This window comes from Doryrhamphus excisus, linkage group LG11, assembly GCF_037039965.1.
Source record: "Doryrhamphus excisus strain RoL-2023G ecotype Guam linkage group LG11, RoL_Dexc_Guam_v1.1, whole genome shotgun sequence".
Taxonomy (NCBI): Eukaryota; Metazoa; Chordata; class Actinopteri; order Syngnathiformes; family Syngnathidae; genus Doryrhamphus; species Doryrhamphus excisus.
In genome coordinates this window covers 11,025,345-11,041,090 of record NC_136367.1, presented here as the reverse complement: position 1 = coordinate 11,041,090, position 15,746 = coordinate 11,025,345, and the positions used below count along the sequence as shown (strand labels likewise).

At 47.4% G+C, this 15,746-nt stretch overlaps 1 protein-coding gene and 1 pseudogene across 3 annotated transcripts; one reads left to right on the top strand and one right to left on the bottom strand.

Moving 5' to 3' along the window:
- Positions 1–481: 481 nt before the first annotated feature.
- Positions 482–2,574, top strand: LOC131131836 (frizzled-8 pseudogene; annotated as a pseudogene).
- Positions 2,575–3,038: 464 nt separating this feature from the next.
- LOC131131821 (ATP-dependent 6-phosphofructokinase, platelet type-like) lies at positions 3,039–15,136 on the bottom strand. Of its 3 annotated transcripts, XM_058076772.2 has the most exons (23): positions 14,916–15,136; positions 13,212–13,285; positions 12,788–12,865; positions 12,511–12,700; positions 12,098–12,263; positions 11,978–12,022; positions 11,709–11,817; positions 11,350–11,445; positions 10,637–10,729; positions 10,423–10,548; positions 10,271–10,335; positions 10,129–10,198; positions 8,957–9,103; positions 7,963–8,033; positions 7,759–7,846; positions 6,852–7,004; positions 5,115–5,267; positions 4,499–4,663; positions 4,278–4,339; positions 4,052–4,163; positions 3,875–3,974; positions 3,684–3,789; positions 3,039–3,563 (listed from the first exon to the last, which is right to left on the bottom strand). In XM_058076772.2, exons 1-23 carry the CDS (start codon positions 15,013–15,015, stop codon positions 3,407–3,409), a joined length of 2,526 nt encoding a protein of 841 aa, XP_057932755.2. In that variant the 5' UTR covers positions 15,016–15,136; the 3' UTR covers positions 3,039–3,406. The 3 variants fall into 3 exon arrangements, with proteins under 3 accessions (XP_057932755.2, XP_057932734.2, XP_057932726.2); XM_058076751.2 differs by lacking the exon at positions 6,852–7,004; XM_058076743.2 differs by lacking the exon at positions 5,115–5,267 and having other exon boundaries at positions 14,916–15,135.
- Positions 15,137–15,746: the final 610 nt, after the last annotated feature.

The window sequence follows — 15,746 nt, the reverse complement described above, 5'->3', positions numbered from 1 at the left end:
CCTTACTCACAGTTTGATTCCACATGCTGAAATGCTGTGTTTTTAGCATTGTTCTTGCATATAGTAAATGTTTCAAGTTTTCCTTAGATTACATTTCTCCTCTCTAGTAGAAAAGTATTGTGGTATTATAGCGTTATGCGGTATTTTAGTTCTTTGAAAATGTACTAAATCGGTGAGTTTTTCAATGTTTGTAAACCATTGAATTGAATACAAGGAAGCCTTGACAAAGCTTCACTTAGCGTATGATGTTATTCATGTAATTATGATATACTGTAACATACAATATGTGATATGAGTGAAATACAGTACGTTAATGGCCGCTTCATTGTTTAATTACAGGAGCCGGGATGTGTATTGGCCTCCACATTATAATTAAGAACATTTCATTGATACCCCCTCCATCCAGGACCCTCCTAGGGGGCGTGTCCCGTCGTCTCCTCTATAAAGCCGGGCCCGCCCACAGCGCAGGCAGCGTGCAGAGAGCCACGGAGGAGCAACACGCACGCAAAGACGCACAAAGGCACTCCAGCGTGAATTCGGAGCCGAGCATGACTTGTCGTTCAAGCTTCGCGGACTGAGCGGGACCAGCCGGCGCCATGGAGAGGAGGCTCATCCCAGCCTGGTGTGCGCTCTTCACCCTGGTGGTGCACCAGTCGGTGTGCTGGGGAGCCAAGCAGCTCCAGTGTCAGGAGATCTCCGTGCCTCTCTGCAAAGGCATCGGCTACAACCACACGTACATGCCGAACCAGTTCAACCACGACACGCAGGACGAGGCCGGCCTGGAGGTGCATCAGTTCTGGCCCCTGGTGGAGATCAAGTGTTCGCCGGACCTGCGCTTCTTCCTGTGCAGCATGTACACGCCCATCTGTCTGGAGGATTACAAGAAGCCGCTGCCGCCGTGCAGAAGTGTGTGCGAGCGGGCGAAAGCTGGCTGCGCCCCCCTCATGAGGCAGTACGGATTCCCCTGGCCGGACCGCATGAGGTGCGAGCTGCTGCCGGAGCAGGGCCGGCAGGACCTGCTGTGCATGGACTACAACCAGAGCCAGGGCGCCGCCGCCACCACGGCCGTGTCGCCCGTGCTGGCCAAGCCCACCAACCGGCCTCTGAAGCCCTACAGCCCGCGGAAGAAGGGCGGCTTCGCCAAGCACCAGCCGGCCGAGCCCCCCTGCGAGCCTGGCTGTCGCTGCCGCGCTCCGCTGGTGTCTCTGCCCGGCGAAGCGCACCCTCTGCTCGGCCGGGTCAGCACGGCCCAAATCACGAACTGCGCCATGTCCTGCCACAGCCCGTTCTTCAGCCCGGAGGAGCGCACGTTCACGGCCTTCTGGATCGGCCTGTGGTCGGTGCTGTGCTTCATGTCCACGCTGACCACCGTGGCCACCTTCCTCATCGACATGGAGCGCTTCAAGTACCCGGAGAGACCCATCATATTCCTGTCCGCCTGCTACCTCTTCGTGTCGGGGGGATACATCGTGCGGCTGGTGGCCGGGCACGAGCAGGTGGCGTGCACGCGCGAGCACGGCGTGGAGCACGTGCACTACGAGACCACCGGGCCGGCGCTGTGCACGCTAGTCTTCCTGCTGGTCTACTTTTTCGGCATGGCCAGTTCCATTTGGTGGGTCATCCTGTCACTGACGTGGTTCCTGGCGGCCGCCATGAAGTGGGGCAACGAGGCCATCGCCGGATACTCGCAGTACTTTCACCTGGCCGCCTGGCTCGTCCCCAGCATGAAGTCCATCGCGGTTCTGGCGCTCAGCTCCGTGGACGGGGACCCGGTGGCGGGGATCTGCTACGTGGGCAACCAGAACCTGGACAACCTGCGAGGCTTCGTGCTGGCGCCGCTGGTCATCTACCTGTTTATCGGCACCATGTTCCTGCTGGCCGGTTTCGTGTCGCTCTTCCGGATCCGAAGCGTCATCAAACAGGGGGGCACCAAGACGGACAAGCTGGAGAGGCTCATGATCCGGATCGGCGTGTTCACGGTGCTTTACACGGTGCCGGCCACCGTCATCGTGGCCTGCTACTTCTACGAGCAGCACAACCGCCAGGCCTGGGAGGTGGCCCACAGCTGCGGCTGCCCGTCCGAACCGGGCCGCCCCCGGCCGGACTACGCCGTCTTCATGCTCAAGTACTTCATGTGCCTGCTGGTGGGCATCACCTCGGGGGTCTGGGTCTGGTCCGGGAAGACCCTGGACTCGTGGAGGACTTTGTGCACTCGCTGCTGCTGGGGGAGCAAAGCCTCGGGGGGGTCCATGTACAGTGACGTAAGCACCGGTCTCACATGGAGGTCTGGCACGGCCAGCTCCGTGTCTTGTCCCAAACAAATGCCTCTGTCGCGGGTGTGAGGAGACTCTTTGTGGAACTTCCGGTCTGTTCGTGTCAACAATGTGACGTCATCAAAGTACGCCATGCCAGTAGCACAACAATGCAACTTTAACACAAACACACGGACTCCTTACGGGTTTCAGAAGGTATTTATATTATTATTGCTGCACACACAGATGATGTAAATATGTATAATTGTCACTTTGATAGAAGAGTTTATTTTGAGAATAAAACATTTGTATGGAATTGTTACCACTGTGTTCTGCTCGTTGGATCTTTAGGAGTGTTTTAGCTAACAGTCAGTTTTTCACAATGTTTTTAGATCATCACTTCTCACCAAATTTGAGTTAGCTTTTCTTAAATAAGTGATACAAGCTGCAGTAACTTAAATACAGATGTTTACTGTAGTAAAGGTCCCTAAATGACGCTGTACTTGTTAACTTGGCACGTTGTTGGTTGGATGCACGTATTAATTATCCACAAATGGTGAAATCCACATGCAAGTAGTGGCCAACATCATTGATGGTTGGAAGCTACCCAACTGAAATTGTACTCTGCTTCCATCTAGCGGTCAACGATGAATAAGATTTTGGAGGGCTACAAAACGTTGCACGATGGCGCCGCCTATTGTTATAATTTGGTTCAGACGGGGATCGTTCCAAGTTAAAGATGGTGATGCTTATGATGTCATGAGATCAGTAAGTACAAAGATAATCTCATGAGCACAATCAAAGCTTTAATACTGCGCACACACCTTTACACAGTTAGATGCTTGGAGACACTTGGAGGCACTGCCAAACTAACAACGTCCACTGACAAAGACAAAAAATGGACACAACGTCCTGTTGTACACCCAAAGATCGCACAAAACAACTCTTACACATTATCCAAACCAAATACAAGCTACATTTTAGTGCTAAAACTCAAATACAGTACATCATTAGGAGTGCATATTGAGATCATATATATTAGAATTTATGAGAATAATAAGTTACTTTCTTAAAGTGACAGCAGCTATGACTTTAGTGACGTTAAAAGACCTCCTCAGCAGCCAATCAGACGAGAACATAGAGGTGGGGCCAGGTCAGATGGCCGAGGAGGCATCCCCCTCCTTGGCCCGGAAGCGGCTAACATGTTCCAGCTGACCTGAGTCGGACACGTCGTAGCTCGTCTTGTACTTGGCCAGGATCTTCATCAGGGGACGGAGCTTCAGCCACCACTGCTCCTTAGGAATCCTGTGTCTGGGGGCACAAGGGTCAGGCTCCTTTAAGGATCATGTTGACCGATACGAATAATATGTGGCCAAACATGTCCATCAGTCATTAATAAAGATTATTTGAGATAAAGACAAAAGTTCTTACTCAAAGTCTGTCTCGTCTCGTATCTTGGACACAGGCTGAAAGACGAGCGCCCGGCGTCTCATCCCCAGAAGACAGGCGCTCTCCTCAGAGTTGGCAAACACTCGTCCTGCGTTCGAGACAAGAAACATTACAAATTCATGCTGAGATGGTTCACACGTATTTTTGGAAATTTGGAATATGTCCATTTGTACCTGCTTTGTATGAGTCCTTCAGGGTCTTCGTGATCCACTGGACAGCCTTTGCTGCTACTTTGGTCCCGAAGTTTCTGTCAAAGGGAGACGGAGCTCCGCCCTTTTCAACATGGAAGATTCCGTTAGTCAAACCATTTTTGTACTTTATGTAACACAGTATGTGTGTGTGTGTGCAACCTGTTGCATGTGGCCTAGAATGTTCTTCCTGCAGTCAAAAACTCCTCGTCCTTCTTCAGAGTACAGCTGGTAGATGAAGTCAGTGGTGAAGTTCTCATTGCAGCTCTCATTCCTACATGCATACACTGGCTGGTTTTAGTCATCAAATCACATGACTAAAAGACTTAAATAACCCCCCCCCCAAAAAAAAATAGTCAACAATTAGTATAGAATGAATGTGTCTTACCTGAGCACCAAACCTCTCTGGATGGTCGTCTTCATCTTCTGTGTCAGATGTTCCACGTTGGCCTGAAAGTAACATAAAAAAAACACATCAATTTTACATTTTTGTTTTCTTTTCCATGTGGTTCTACTCTTCTTTTTAGTTTAGTTTAGCTTAGTCCTTTTATTTTTAAATAAGCCACATGGCAACAAGAATGGGGATGTGAGCCACTACAGGCCTCTGACCTGCAGGTCACGTATGTCAAAGGGCTCCTCATAGATGTAGACGGTGTCGGCGCCCGCTGCCAGCCCCCCTACGGTGGCCAGGTAGCCGCAGTAGCCGCCCATGGTCTCAATGATGAAGACCCGCCGCTTGGTGCCGCTGGCCGACTGCTTTATACGGTCGCACGTCTGCAGGAAACACCGGAAGGAAAGGTCAACAATTAGTACACTTTGTAGTATATGTTAAAAACTCACTATGAGCCACATCTCAATGGTCATAATAAAATGTGGAGCTGACCCCAGCTGATATTTTCATCAAATATGACAATCATTGGGCCCGCACGGTGGCTTGGGGGTTAGCATGTTGGCCACACAGTCAGGAGATCGCAAAGATCTGTGTTTGAATTTCCGTTTGGGCATCTCCGTGTGCGTCCAAAGCCAGCCGGAATAAGCTCCAGTGAGGAAAAGTGGCATAGAAAATGAACGAAAAACAATTTCAAAATATAAAGAGTCCATGTCAGTTTGTATGAGCATGGATGGAATATTCACTTAGCCATGGTGACATATCCAATTTCCAAATCCAACAACAACAACATGCAGGCCATCCTTCCTAAACATTAAAGCGTCCACAGCCACTTACCTCCACGATGGCATTGAGGGAGGTGTCAGCACCGATGCTGAGGTCGGTGGCGGGTACATTGTTACTAATGGTGGCGGGCAGCATGCACATGGGGATGCAAAACTCCTCGTAGTCTGCCCGAGCCTCATACAGCTGCAGCAGGCACTCCAACGCCTGGTGGCGGTACCCAGTTAGACCACCAGGGGACGACAGGCATCACATCTCATCTCATGTCACTGTGACTGGCTAGCATTAGTCCGTTACCATGGAAACAGGTTGCTTCCTTCTTCAATATATGCGTATTGGCTCTCTCTTTGGCTTCTTATTGGGTGACATGGGAGGGGGCGGGGCAAGGACTGAGTGGGTCACGCTGGCTCACGCATCCAAGTGTTGACGTGACAGATAAAAGTTGGAGGCGGGGCCAGTGAGAGACCTTCCTTCCATGCTGACGCTGTGTTTGCAAATCAGGCCATGATTCCACAGGCTGCATTCCCGGCATGCAAACATGCATCCACACACAACACAAACACTTGGACACCGCACTGTTTAGCACACATGGGCCAAGGTCACGGTAACAACACTGCATGCACGCTACCTCAAACTACAGTGGCGTGAAAAAGCCTTTCCCCCTTCCTGATTTCACACTTAAATGTTTCCGATTGTCAAAGTAATTTAAGTGACAACGCAACTGAACACACAAACCACTTTTTTAAGGTCAGACCACAGCGATTGTCCTGATTCTGCTTTAGAAATGGCTTTATTGTTCACATTTTTCCGCCCTTGAAGGGCACCTATTATGCTTCTTGCCACTTTTCTGACCTATAAATGTAGTCCGAATGTTGCATTGTGGTGTTGACCCATGCCAACGTTTCCAATAATGAGCTTTGTACATTTGGAAGTCAGCCATGAAAGAAGTTTGGGATGGCTCTGACTGCTTGGTTTCAGAGTCTTCTAACATCACAGTCAGCCAGACGTCCTTATATGGGCATGCCCGGATACAAGCTGTGCTGCACTGTGAGTGGTCATGCCAGAATGCAGACCGTTGGTGGAATTCCAAGGCAATACGGCTGGAATAAGTGCCGAATCTGGAAGATCTAGAATGCTTTCTGTGCAGTTATTGTGTGTAGCTGCTCTTTTGGAGTCCACAACTCACTCCAAAACATGCAAAAAATAAGAACTCAGGAAGGAGCCAAACACTTTTCCCACACCACTGTAGCTTGATGCTACTTTGTAACATCCCTTAGTGTCATTAATTAATTCGGAAGATGAACTTTTACGGCTGAGATTAGCGTCTTTGTTGTCACATTTAACTTCTATGTCTGATGTAGTAAGTATGTTTACGTGAAAGCTTTACATTTCTGCTTGGCACGAATGCTGTTTACACTGAAAACACTTTCAATAGCCAAAAAGAAACTGCACTCACAAGCTTTAGGCTCGCTGTTCCATTGAGGGCAAGAATTGCGGTTCATATGGTTATGAAGTATAAACTATCAATACAAAATAAACAAATAGAAGAAAAAGAAAACATAATTGAAGAAGTGCTTGAGTCCTGAATATCAAATATCCAGGGGGGGTGATATCTAGGAGCTACAGTATGTGCCAAGGTCATTTCAAGGTTTTATGGAAGACCAATCAGGATATTCCGAGGAGGCGAGGTGACCCAGTGAAAGACAAGCTGCCTGCACCTTGTTACATAAGCTATCAACCACGCCTCAGAAAGCACACACACACACACACGTGCAGACCATCTTCACTTACATCCGTGATGGCATTGAGCGCCGTGTCCGAGCCGATGCTGAGGTCCGAGCCCGGTATATTGTTGGACACCGTGGCGGGGACCATCACCATGGGCACGCAGAACTCATCAAATTTGTCCCGCGCGGCAGAAAGTTCCAGTAATCCCACGTAGGCCTGCAGCAGTGAGAGCAACCGGCATCTTATTGGTTGATTGGTTGTTAGGGGATTGAGGGGCGGGGCCAGAAGGAGATGAAGACTGACGATGTTTGGGACAAAGTAGGCGCACAGACGGAGACACACGAAGACACACTTGGCATCACGATGCATCCCTGCACATCATCTTCACTTCCTGGTATGAGGCAGCATGACCTTTGAACTAGTTAGTCCATGCCATCTCCTGATCTTCACATGGAGACAACCAACTCTGTGGAACACCTCATGAAGACACAGCAGGCAGTAGGCGGGGCTTGGAGGGACAGGGGAGGTCAGCAGGTGGGCGGGGCTTGTAATGACATGCGCAACATGAAAGAAGCCAATGACGACATGGGAGGGGCTTATATGGGACGCATGCAGGGGTTCATAGTGTGGGAGTAGCTTGTGGCTGATGGAGACAGTGGATGACATAAGGGAGGGCTTGCACTGATGGGAGGAGCCAATCGGAGAGAGCCAATCAACGCACACAAGAAAACAACAAGGAAAACGTTCACAATCATCATTTTCCAAACGGGGTTGCAAGGTTATTAAACTTGCTAAGTTTTGTAAACTGGTTTAAAAGGCTACGAAATGCTTCTTTTAACTTTGCAATGTCAGCATCTGTGTGAAACGTCAACAACGTTAAAACAACACAAAGTCATTGTCACTGATGAAATGTAACAGATTGAATAGTTCATATTCATATTGGAATCATGAAATCATAAAGGCTGCATACCTCAAAGCCACCGATGACGAGGAGCGCGTTGATGTTGTGGATCCTCATCTGCTCGGCTATTTGCTCCAAATGTTTTCCAGGGAGAGTCCTACAACATAAATCATTTTCAGGGTTCTTGACAACTACCGCAAGAATGCACATGCTGGAAGACCACCATAATGTATCCCGCTGGGCATCGCTCTGTAATATCCATAGGACATTCACCTCTTTGTCCCAAGCAGAGAGCCTCCTTGGCCTGTCCAGCCTCCGACGTCCCCCCACTTGATCTCCTTGATCTGATTTTAAAAACAGGGACAACGAATTAGAGCTCCTTCAGATATTGTCTACCAATTGTGTGAGTTGTTTTAATGTGGCCTATATATTGCTGTATATTGCTGCGCTCACTTTCTGCTTGGCGCCACTTGCCACGGTGACCCGTGAGGAATGTTTCTTTCCTTTGGGTTTAATTTAGCGCTGACTGCTCGTCGTTAGCTTATAAAGTAGCACACGAGGGCTGAGACTAAGTTTAGCACTTTGACCACCAAGGACAACGGAACGCAGAAAGTCAGCTTTGATACAGCTACCAAGGAATCGTGTAATCGCTAAGGTGGAACCCAGTGTTGCCAACTTGGCGACTTTGTCACTAAATCTGGCAACATTCCAAACCCTCTTGGTGACTTTTTTTTTTCTGCAGAGTTTTCTGGTATGTGGGGACTTAAAAGTGAAAGCACGTATTGTTCACCAGTTCCATGACACTCAAGCCTCATTTGGAGTCGGTCACTTAACTGTCGATGTGTGATAAATGAAACAAGCAGTCCTAACTGCAAGATAAAAGATGGCCGGACATAATTATTACGCTGGTTAAACTTTAGACAGGCGCTGGCCGAGATAAAATACAGCAATTTTTTTATTTTGATTTAAAGTGATTGCCAATTTTGTATTAACAAACCAAGAACCAAGTTTATAAGCAGTTCTAAGTGTAATTAAGATATTTTACTTATGTAGATTACACTTTTTTCCCAAGGCATCTGATCTACATCATATGCAAATAAAAATGCTAATTAGCTGATTACATCAGCTAGCAACTTCCAAGACAGGCAATAGCTACTTTTCTTCTGAGGAGTGATGGAACAGTGGTGGAACTAGGTGACAGTGGACTCTAGACTAACGCTAGACTAATGCTAACCTAACGCTAGCCTCCCACTAGCCCATGTCTCACCTGCCCTTTGTAGAATCCTTCAAAGCCGTCACTCACTGCAAACATTTTGTGTCCTTCAGTTATTCCCACCCTGACGGCCGAGCGCACAGCGGCGTTCATGCCAGCGGCGGGCGCGCCGACATTCAACACGGCCACGTTGAAAGAACTCTGAGGATGACAGAACACAGTAAGTCCCAAGCAAAGGCTTCGGAAATATTCCCTGGCATTCCTCCAAGCAGGATGAGCCCGGCACAACTTTTCCTCTGAGCAGAAACCAGGCTGGGTTGATCCCGCATTTAAGAAGCGCCATACGAGATGCAACCAAGCAGCAGCAAATACCCTCAAACCTTTGACATCATTCCATTGCACACATGGTCAGGAAATAATCCATGCACCAGAGATGGGCTTCCCCCCACACAAACAAGAGCGTTACCCACAGCAACCAGACAGCTTGAGGGGGGTGAGGGCCGATGAACTGGCGTAGTTGACTTTAACATGTCTAATCATACAATGTGGAGAAAGCAAGAAACCAACAAAGGCTGCTGCTTGTCCATTTTCAATGGTAAAAATGTGGAAGTGTAACTTTGGAAGCTGTGGAAGTGGACCACAGCAGAGCCTGTTGGCTAGCTCTCCACACGTCCTTGCATGTCCAATGTTGACACATGCAAGGAAATAAGCACTGATCATCAAGTGTGTTGGTGGCCCTGCGTCTTAATCTTGACTTCATGTATGTAGTGATGTGCAGATTGATACTGAAATATCGATACTTTCGATACCACGTCTCCATGTCCCAAAGTCCATTGTCAATTAAACTATTGATACTTTTGATACTTGAGTGATTTGGGTTAATGTAGTATTTCATTAAAAGGAACACAGTGATAAAAGTGTACTTTAGATCCTGTTCAGAGGTGGTTGGTGGGAACTACTTTTCACATCAGAAATGAAATCCTTGGTATCACACATCACTACATGTATGAAAATGCTACTTCAGCGCAAAAGTGTGCATAAGTTCCGCCTCCTGCTCACTCACTGGGACAGTTAGTGAGACGAAAAGACCAACAATGCATCTGGGCAGGAAGTACCTTCATATGCTAACCTCAGACTGGCTGAAGGAAAGAAACATTGCAACATTCAAAACCCTGGCATTCTTTCATATTATGAAGAAAAAATGTTCATAAACAAATGACACTAACATTTGGAATCTCGGAGTCAGCTTTACGGTGGGAGAGAAGTCTGTAGGTGATCAAGTTGTTCTCAAAGCTCCTGCAGACAAACACACATTGTTACTTCATCTAAAGTGTGCCAAATACACACGACAGCGGGGAAATGCTTCACCTGCCACGCAGCCTCACCGCCTCCTCAAAATTCTTCTCGTCCATGGCCTTCTGCACTTCCTGCGTCTGAAGACACCATATGTATGTGTCACTTTATGTGGTGGTATTTTTGTTACACTGAAAAGCATCCAAAGCATAATAGAGGATTCTTACCATCTGCACACACTCCATGAGAGGCAGTCGGACTGCCTGGTTGCCAACCAGAGACACCACGCAGGCTGGAGTGCCAGCAGAAGCCTCTAGTAAGGCCAGCACCGCCTCCACGCCCATACGACTGGCCTGGCATGGACATGTTAGGGATGGTTGGGACATTATGGACCTAAACATGATGGCACTTATGAACACAAGAAACATATGGAAGACCTACCAGGATCCTGTCGAAGGCTGATGGTGTCCCACCCCTCTGCACGTGGCCCAGGATGGTCACCCTGGTGTCGAAGCCCAGGTTGCGCACCACCAGCTGTGTGACATCATCATCACATAAAAAGTCAACATCTAGAGGTTGCTGCTTCTTCTTCTTTCTCTTTGGGCTTTTCCCTTCAGGGGTCGCCACAGCAAACCAATCTCCTCCATCCAACCATGTCTTCTGCATCTGTCTCTCTCACACCAACTACCCTCATGTCCTCCTTCACTACATCCATAAACCTCCTCTTTGGTCGTCCTCTACACCTCCTACCTGGCAGCATCCTTCTACTCCTCCTCTGGATATGTCCCAACCATCTCAGTCTGGCCGACAACTGACTTTATCTCCATGTAATGTCCCTCTGATGTACTCCTTCCCGATCCTATCCATCCCGGTCACTCCCAATGAGAACCTCAGCATCCTCATCTCTGCTACCTCCAGTTCTGCTTCCTGTCTTTTCCTCAGTGGTACTGTCTCTAGACCAAACAACATGGCTGGTCTCCCCACAGTTTTGTATACCTTTCCTTTCATTTTAGCTAATTGAATCACACATCACGCCTGACACTTTTCTCCACCCGTTCCATCCTGCCTACACACGCTTCTGCATGTGTCACAAACCAGGAAGTGACATATTTAACATGGTAATAGTTAATGAGGGTGTTGACCAGCGTACTTACGTCTTTAATGTAATCCGGCGTGATGGCCTTGTTGTGGCAGTCGATAGCGCCTTCAGCTACGATGATGATGTTCAGTCTTTTCTTGTCAGCACGGTTCTAGAAGAGCACATAAGACTTTTAACACATGACAGAGGACAACTGTCAGACTCTCCTAATCGAGCGCGCACACAGAGCGTCAGATTTTACCGTGCTTATTTCCGGGAACTGTTACATTTGTACTGAGGATAGCCGGCATATCTAGAAAATGGATGGATGGAAAGCGCAAGCTAATGTGCTACTTCTGACAACTGTCATTTGTTTGCTTGTAAGGCTATATTGTGTTACACGCCATGTTGTGCGCGTGTGTGTGTCTGCGCTACCTCTGACAGTTTCTGACACATATTGTCCTCCCAGCCATCTTCAGGAGGCATTTCTGGAAAGAACACCCAGTCTGCCCCGCATGCCAGAGCACTGACCAGAGCCAGGTAGCTGGAACAGAGAGCAACGTGGGAGTGAAAAGTGAAAAGATCGCATGATGAGCAGGCTCGACAGCGCAATGAAAGTAATTCAAAGGTTGTGGGTTCAAGTCCATCCAGAGTCACTCTTTTGTGTATGATGTATGTATGTACATATGTTACATATGACCTACCCACAGTGGCGTCCCATCACCTCGAGCACAAACGTCCTCTGGTGGCTGAAGTGAAGCAGAAAGGTGACATCCAGTCAGTGAAAGATGACAAAACAAGACGGGTTGGTCTTCCTGTGTCACCTTTGAGCAGTGGTCATGATGGCGTCCACCACCTCGATGATGCGGTGCAGCGCCGAGTCAGTGCCGATGGTCATGTCGGTGCCGCAGAAGTCGTTGTCGATGGATCCCACCATGCCCACAATGTGCAGCACAGAGTTAGCGCGCATGGCGTCCTCACTGATGAGACCTGCAAGGAAAATGTGTATTTGGACTGGAGTGCTATCTCTTTAAGGTCCTGGCCCCCCACTAATTTTCCACTTATTGGACACCTTCAGAGAGTATGTCATTGTTTAGGAGTATGCTGCTGTAATTTCCTTTTAAAAGTGCCCGCTTTGCATGTGAGAGGTAGCGGGATTGATGCCCGCATTCTCCAAATGACAGCACTGCCCTCGCTAACACTGAGCACTGTTTCAGTCCATCTCACGTGGCGTCACCTTGCTGCAGGAGTTCATCCAGCAGGCCGCTCCATTCCTCCCGAAAGAGGTTAGCTCCAGTCAGACTCCCATCCCCTCCAATCACACACAGGTTGGTGATGTTTCTCTCAACCAGATTGTGAGCGGCTTTCAGGCGTCCCTCGTGGGTACGAAAGGCTTTACAGCGAGCGCTGCCGATGACCGTCCCGCCCTGCCCACCGAGACAAGCAGCTCACATTTCAACACGGCTGGCTAACAAAGCCTGCTAGATTTGCTTTGAAAACCAAACGGTGCTCACCACTTGCAACATGCTGGAGACGCTTTCCCACGTGGCCTCCTTGATGTTGTCCCCACCATCCACCATGCCCTGGTAGCCCTGTGGGATGCACCATCATGTAAAATCATCACGGGTCTTAGAAGAAGGTTAGTGGATACATTTCCTTATAAGGACATGGACAAGAAAACAAACAAAACATGTTGAAATTCTGCTTCTTGGGAGGAACTAGGCTCCAAACAACACCAAAATAAAAGCACACAGTGCGTGTTGTCATCTCCTGCGAAGGACAGTGGCGATGAGAGGATGAGGGCGCTGATCCAATTATACATGCACTGAAACTAGATCACCTCCACCGGCCTTTGGGCTGTGTCACTTTTCACTGGAATGCTTTACTACAATATTTATCTGTTATGTCACCACATCTAGGCCTTATGCCATGTCTCACCTCGTGGATGAAGTAGACTTTGGCTCCCACATAGATCCCCATGCGGACCACTGCTCGGACAGCAGCATTCATCCCTGTCAAAGGAAGACAACACTTGCCAATTCTGTTATCATTTTCAACGTGTGTATGAATAATAACCATTTCATAATGTATATGTTTAATGCGAATGCAAATAATGGCTGTAAGGTACACACTGTGGTCCGACTCTTAAAACTAAACTTGTGTGAATGATTGCGTTCTCCAATGCATACAGCACATAGAATATATGGATGGATTAGTGTTACGTGCATACAGCACATAGAATATATGGATGGATTAGTGTTACATGCATATAGCACATAGAATATATGGATGGATGAGTGTTACATGCGTACAGCACATAGAATATATGGATGGATTAGGGTTACATGCATACAGCACATAGAATATATGAATGGATTAGTGTTACATAACATGTCTCTATACACAACCTAGACATACAATATACAGGAGACGTAGCTTAACATGTTTCACTTAAGTGAAATCATTTCTATTTTGGGGATCTCAATGAGACATTAAACGACGGTTTAGATGACATAGTTGTGTCAGGCAGCACCATGGCCACTTGCTGGTCCTCACATAGGCGATGCGACTCTCGGTGGGAGTCGTCATCAAGGAACAGAAGCACACAAACCGGAAATCACACCATGACTTCAATGTAAAGGCGTTCGATTGAGGCTAAACAAAGCATAATTTTATTGCGAAAGTCCCAAGTTGGTTCAGCTTTTGTTTGCCCATTTCCGCTCGCCTACCGACTCATCCTCTCGACGAATTGAACTGTATATTAATCATTTGTTACGCGCTACTACATCTACATTAACCTCCATTGTTATAACATCGCATGTTTGCGCATGTGCAAAGACAGTGGTTGGTTAAACCGGACATTTATTAGTAAGCAATAGGCTTCATAATTACACACTGCACGATAGTATAATAATAAAGATTAACGTTATTGCGATTAATAACCGCTTAAATGTTGACGTGAAACGTGCACACGCATAGTAACAACACACTATTAATAAGTTAGCACTTGTTGATTTACTTGTGACGTCACATGAACTTATTAAATGTTAGTTTTATTACCGCCGGGCTGTCTGGGCATTCACGTTTACCGTGTGCGTGTGCGCGTGTACGCATGTACGTGTGAATCGTGCATTCCGGTTGCATAAGCTCCTCACTGAAGACAAAGACTCTTGTCTAAATAAGAACGCTGTCCTCGATGTTACGAATGTTTGTTGCTCGTGAATGTTTTCGGGCTCGGTTTGGTAGGGTCCAACACACCCACCTCGAGCAGCCTCATCCACTTGCAGTACGGACGGGATGTGTCCATTATCGGACAGCTCTGCAGCAATGTCACAATGTGTCCATTAGCTTACATGATCTTGTGTTAGCTTCGGTACCTGTGGTATAATTAATTAAGAAAATATATATTACAATATAATTAAGAAAAGCTGACAGAACCTCCCCCAGCTGGAGCCGAAACCATGGGGGAGGAGGGCGGTTTCCTTGGTGACCAACTGTCCAATCAATGAAACCAATGCGCCACAATTAAGAAGGATGATGTTAGAAGAGGAAGTAAAAGTGGCCTCAATGATGTTTCATCTCAATTCCACGCCAGGACTTTACTATATCGGACTGCTGTGTCCGATAATGGAATCCTCTTACCTTGGGCATCTCCGCCGCTGGTGAGCACAGCGATGGACTTCCCGGCACCGGACAAGTTCTCGAAGAACTTCCGCGTGTCCTGACGCTTCGGTGCCGACATGTCTGCTGACCCCCTTCCCGGCAAAATGCAGCTCCGAGGGTTCCTGGGGAGTCTGGTATCGTGTGTTCTGCTGGACCAACGGGCTGTAGTAAGTAACGGTACCGACTGCAGTGGTTACCGCCCCCTACTTTGCCCTGGGTGCCCGCCTCTTTTACAAAGATTGCAGCACAGTAGAGATGTCTCACTACGTGTGCATCAGCACAACCGATAGCGAGCAAGCGATAAATGAGGAAATAACGTAGAAATTAACACTCAATCACGTAGCTGTGTAGTCACAATAAGCCTTAAAATACTTCGTTAAAGTCTTTCTTCGTAGTGGTAAAAGGAAAAAAAGCAACAGAGTTCCCTTCCGTGTCTCTTCAAATGCATCTTGACGCAAAAATCCTACCAGCAATGACATCAAGTCTATGCGAGCGATTGACAGTTCCATTGTCCAATGGGCGTCAACAACACGTACTGAGGAAATGCACGTCTGGTTATTGTGAAAAAGATTGATACAATATTTCCAATAGAACTAATTGAATAAAATTGAGTAGAAGGTGAATGTTTAAAAAAAGTATCTGAATTACAACAATGTGATTAAAGATGTTCATTTAAAAAAGTATATGATTAAAAAAGCAACTTAATGTGTTAATGTATTCATTAAATGAATTGTATTACTGTATTAAGTGTTCAATTGTAGTGCTATTTTATTCAAATGTTTCAGAAGTATCTTAATGAAAGAGATGTGT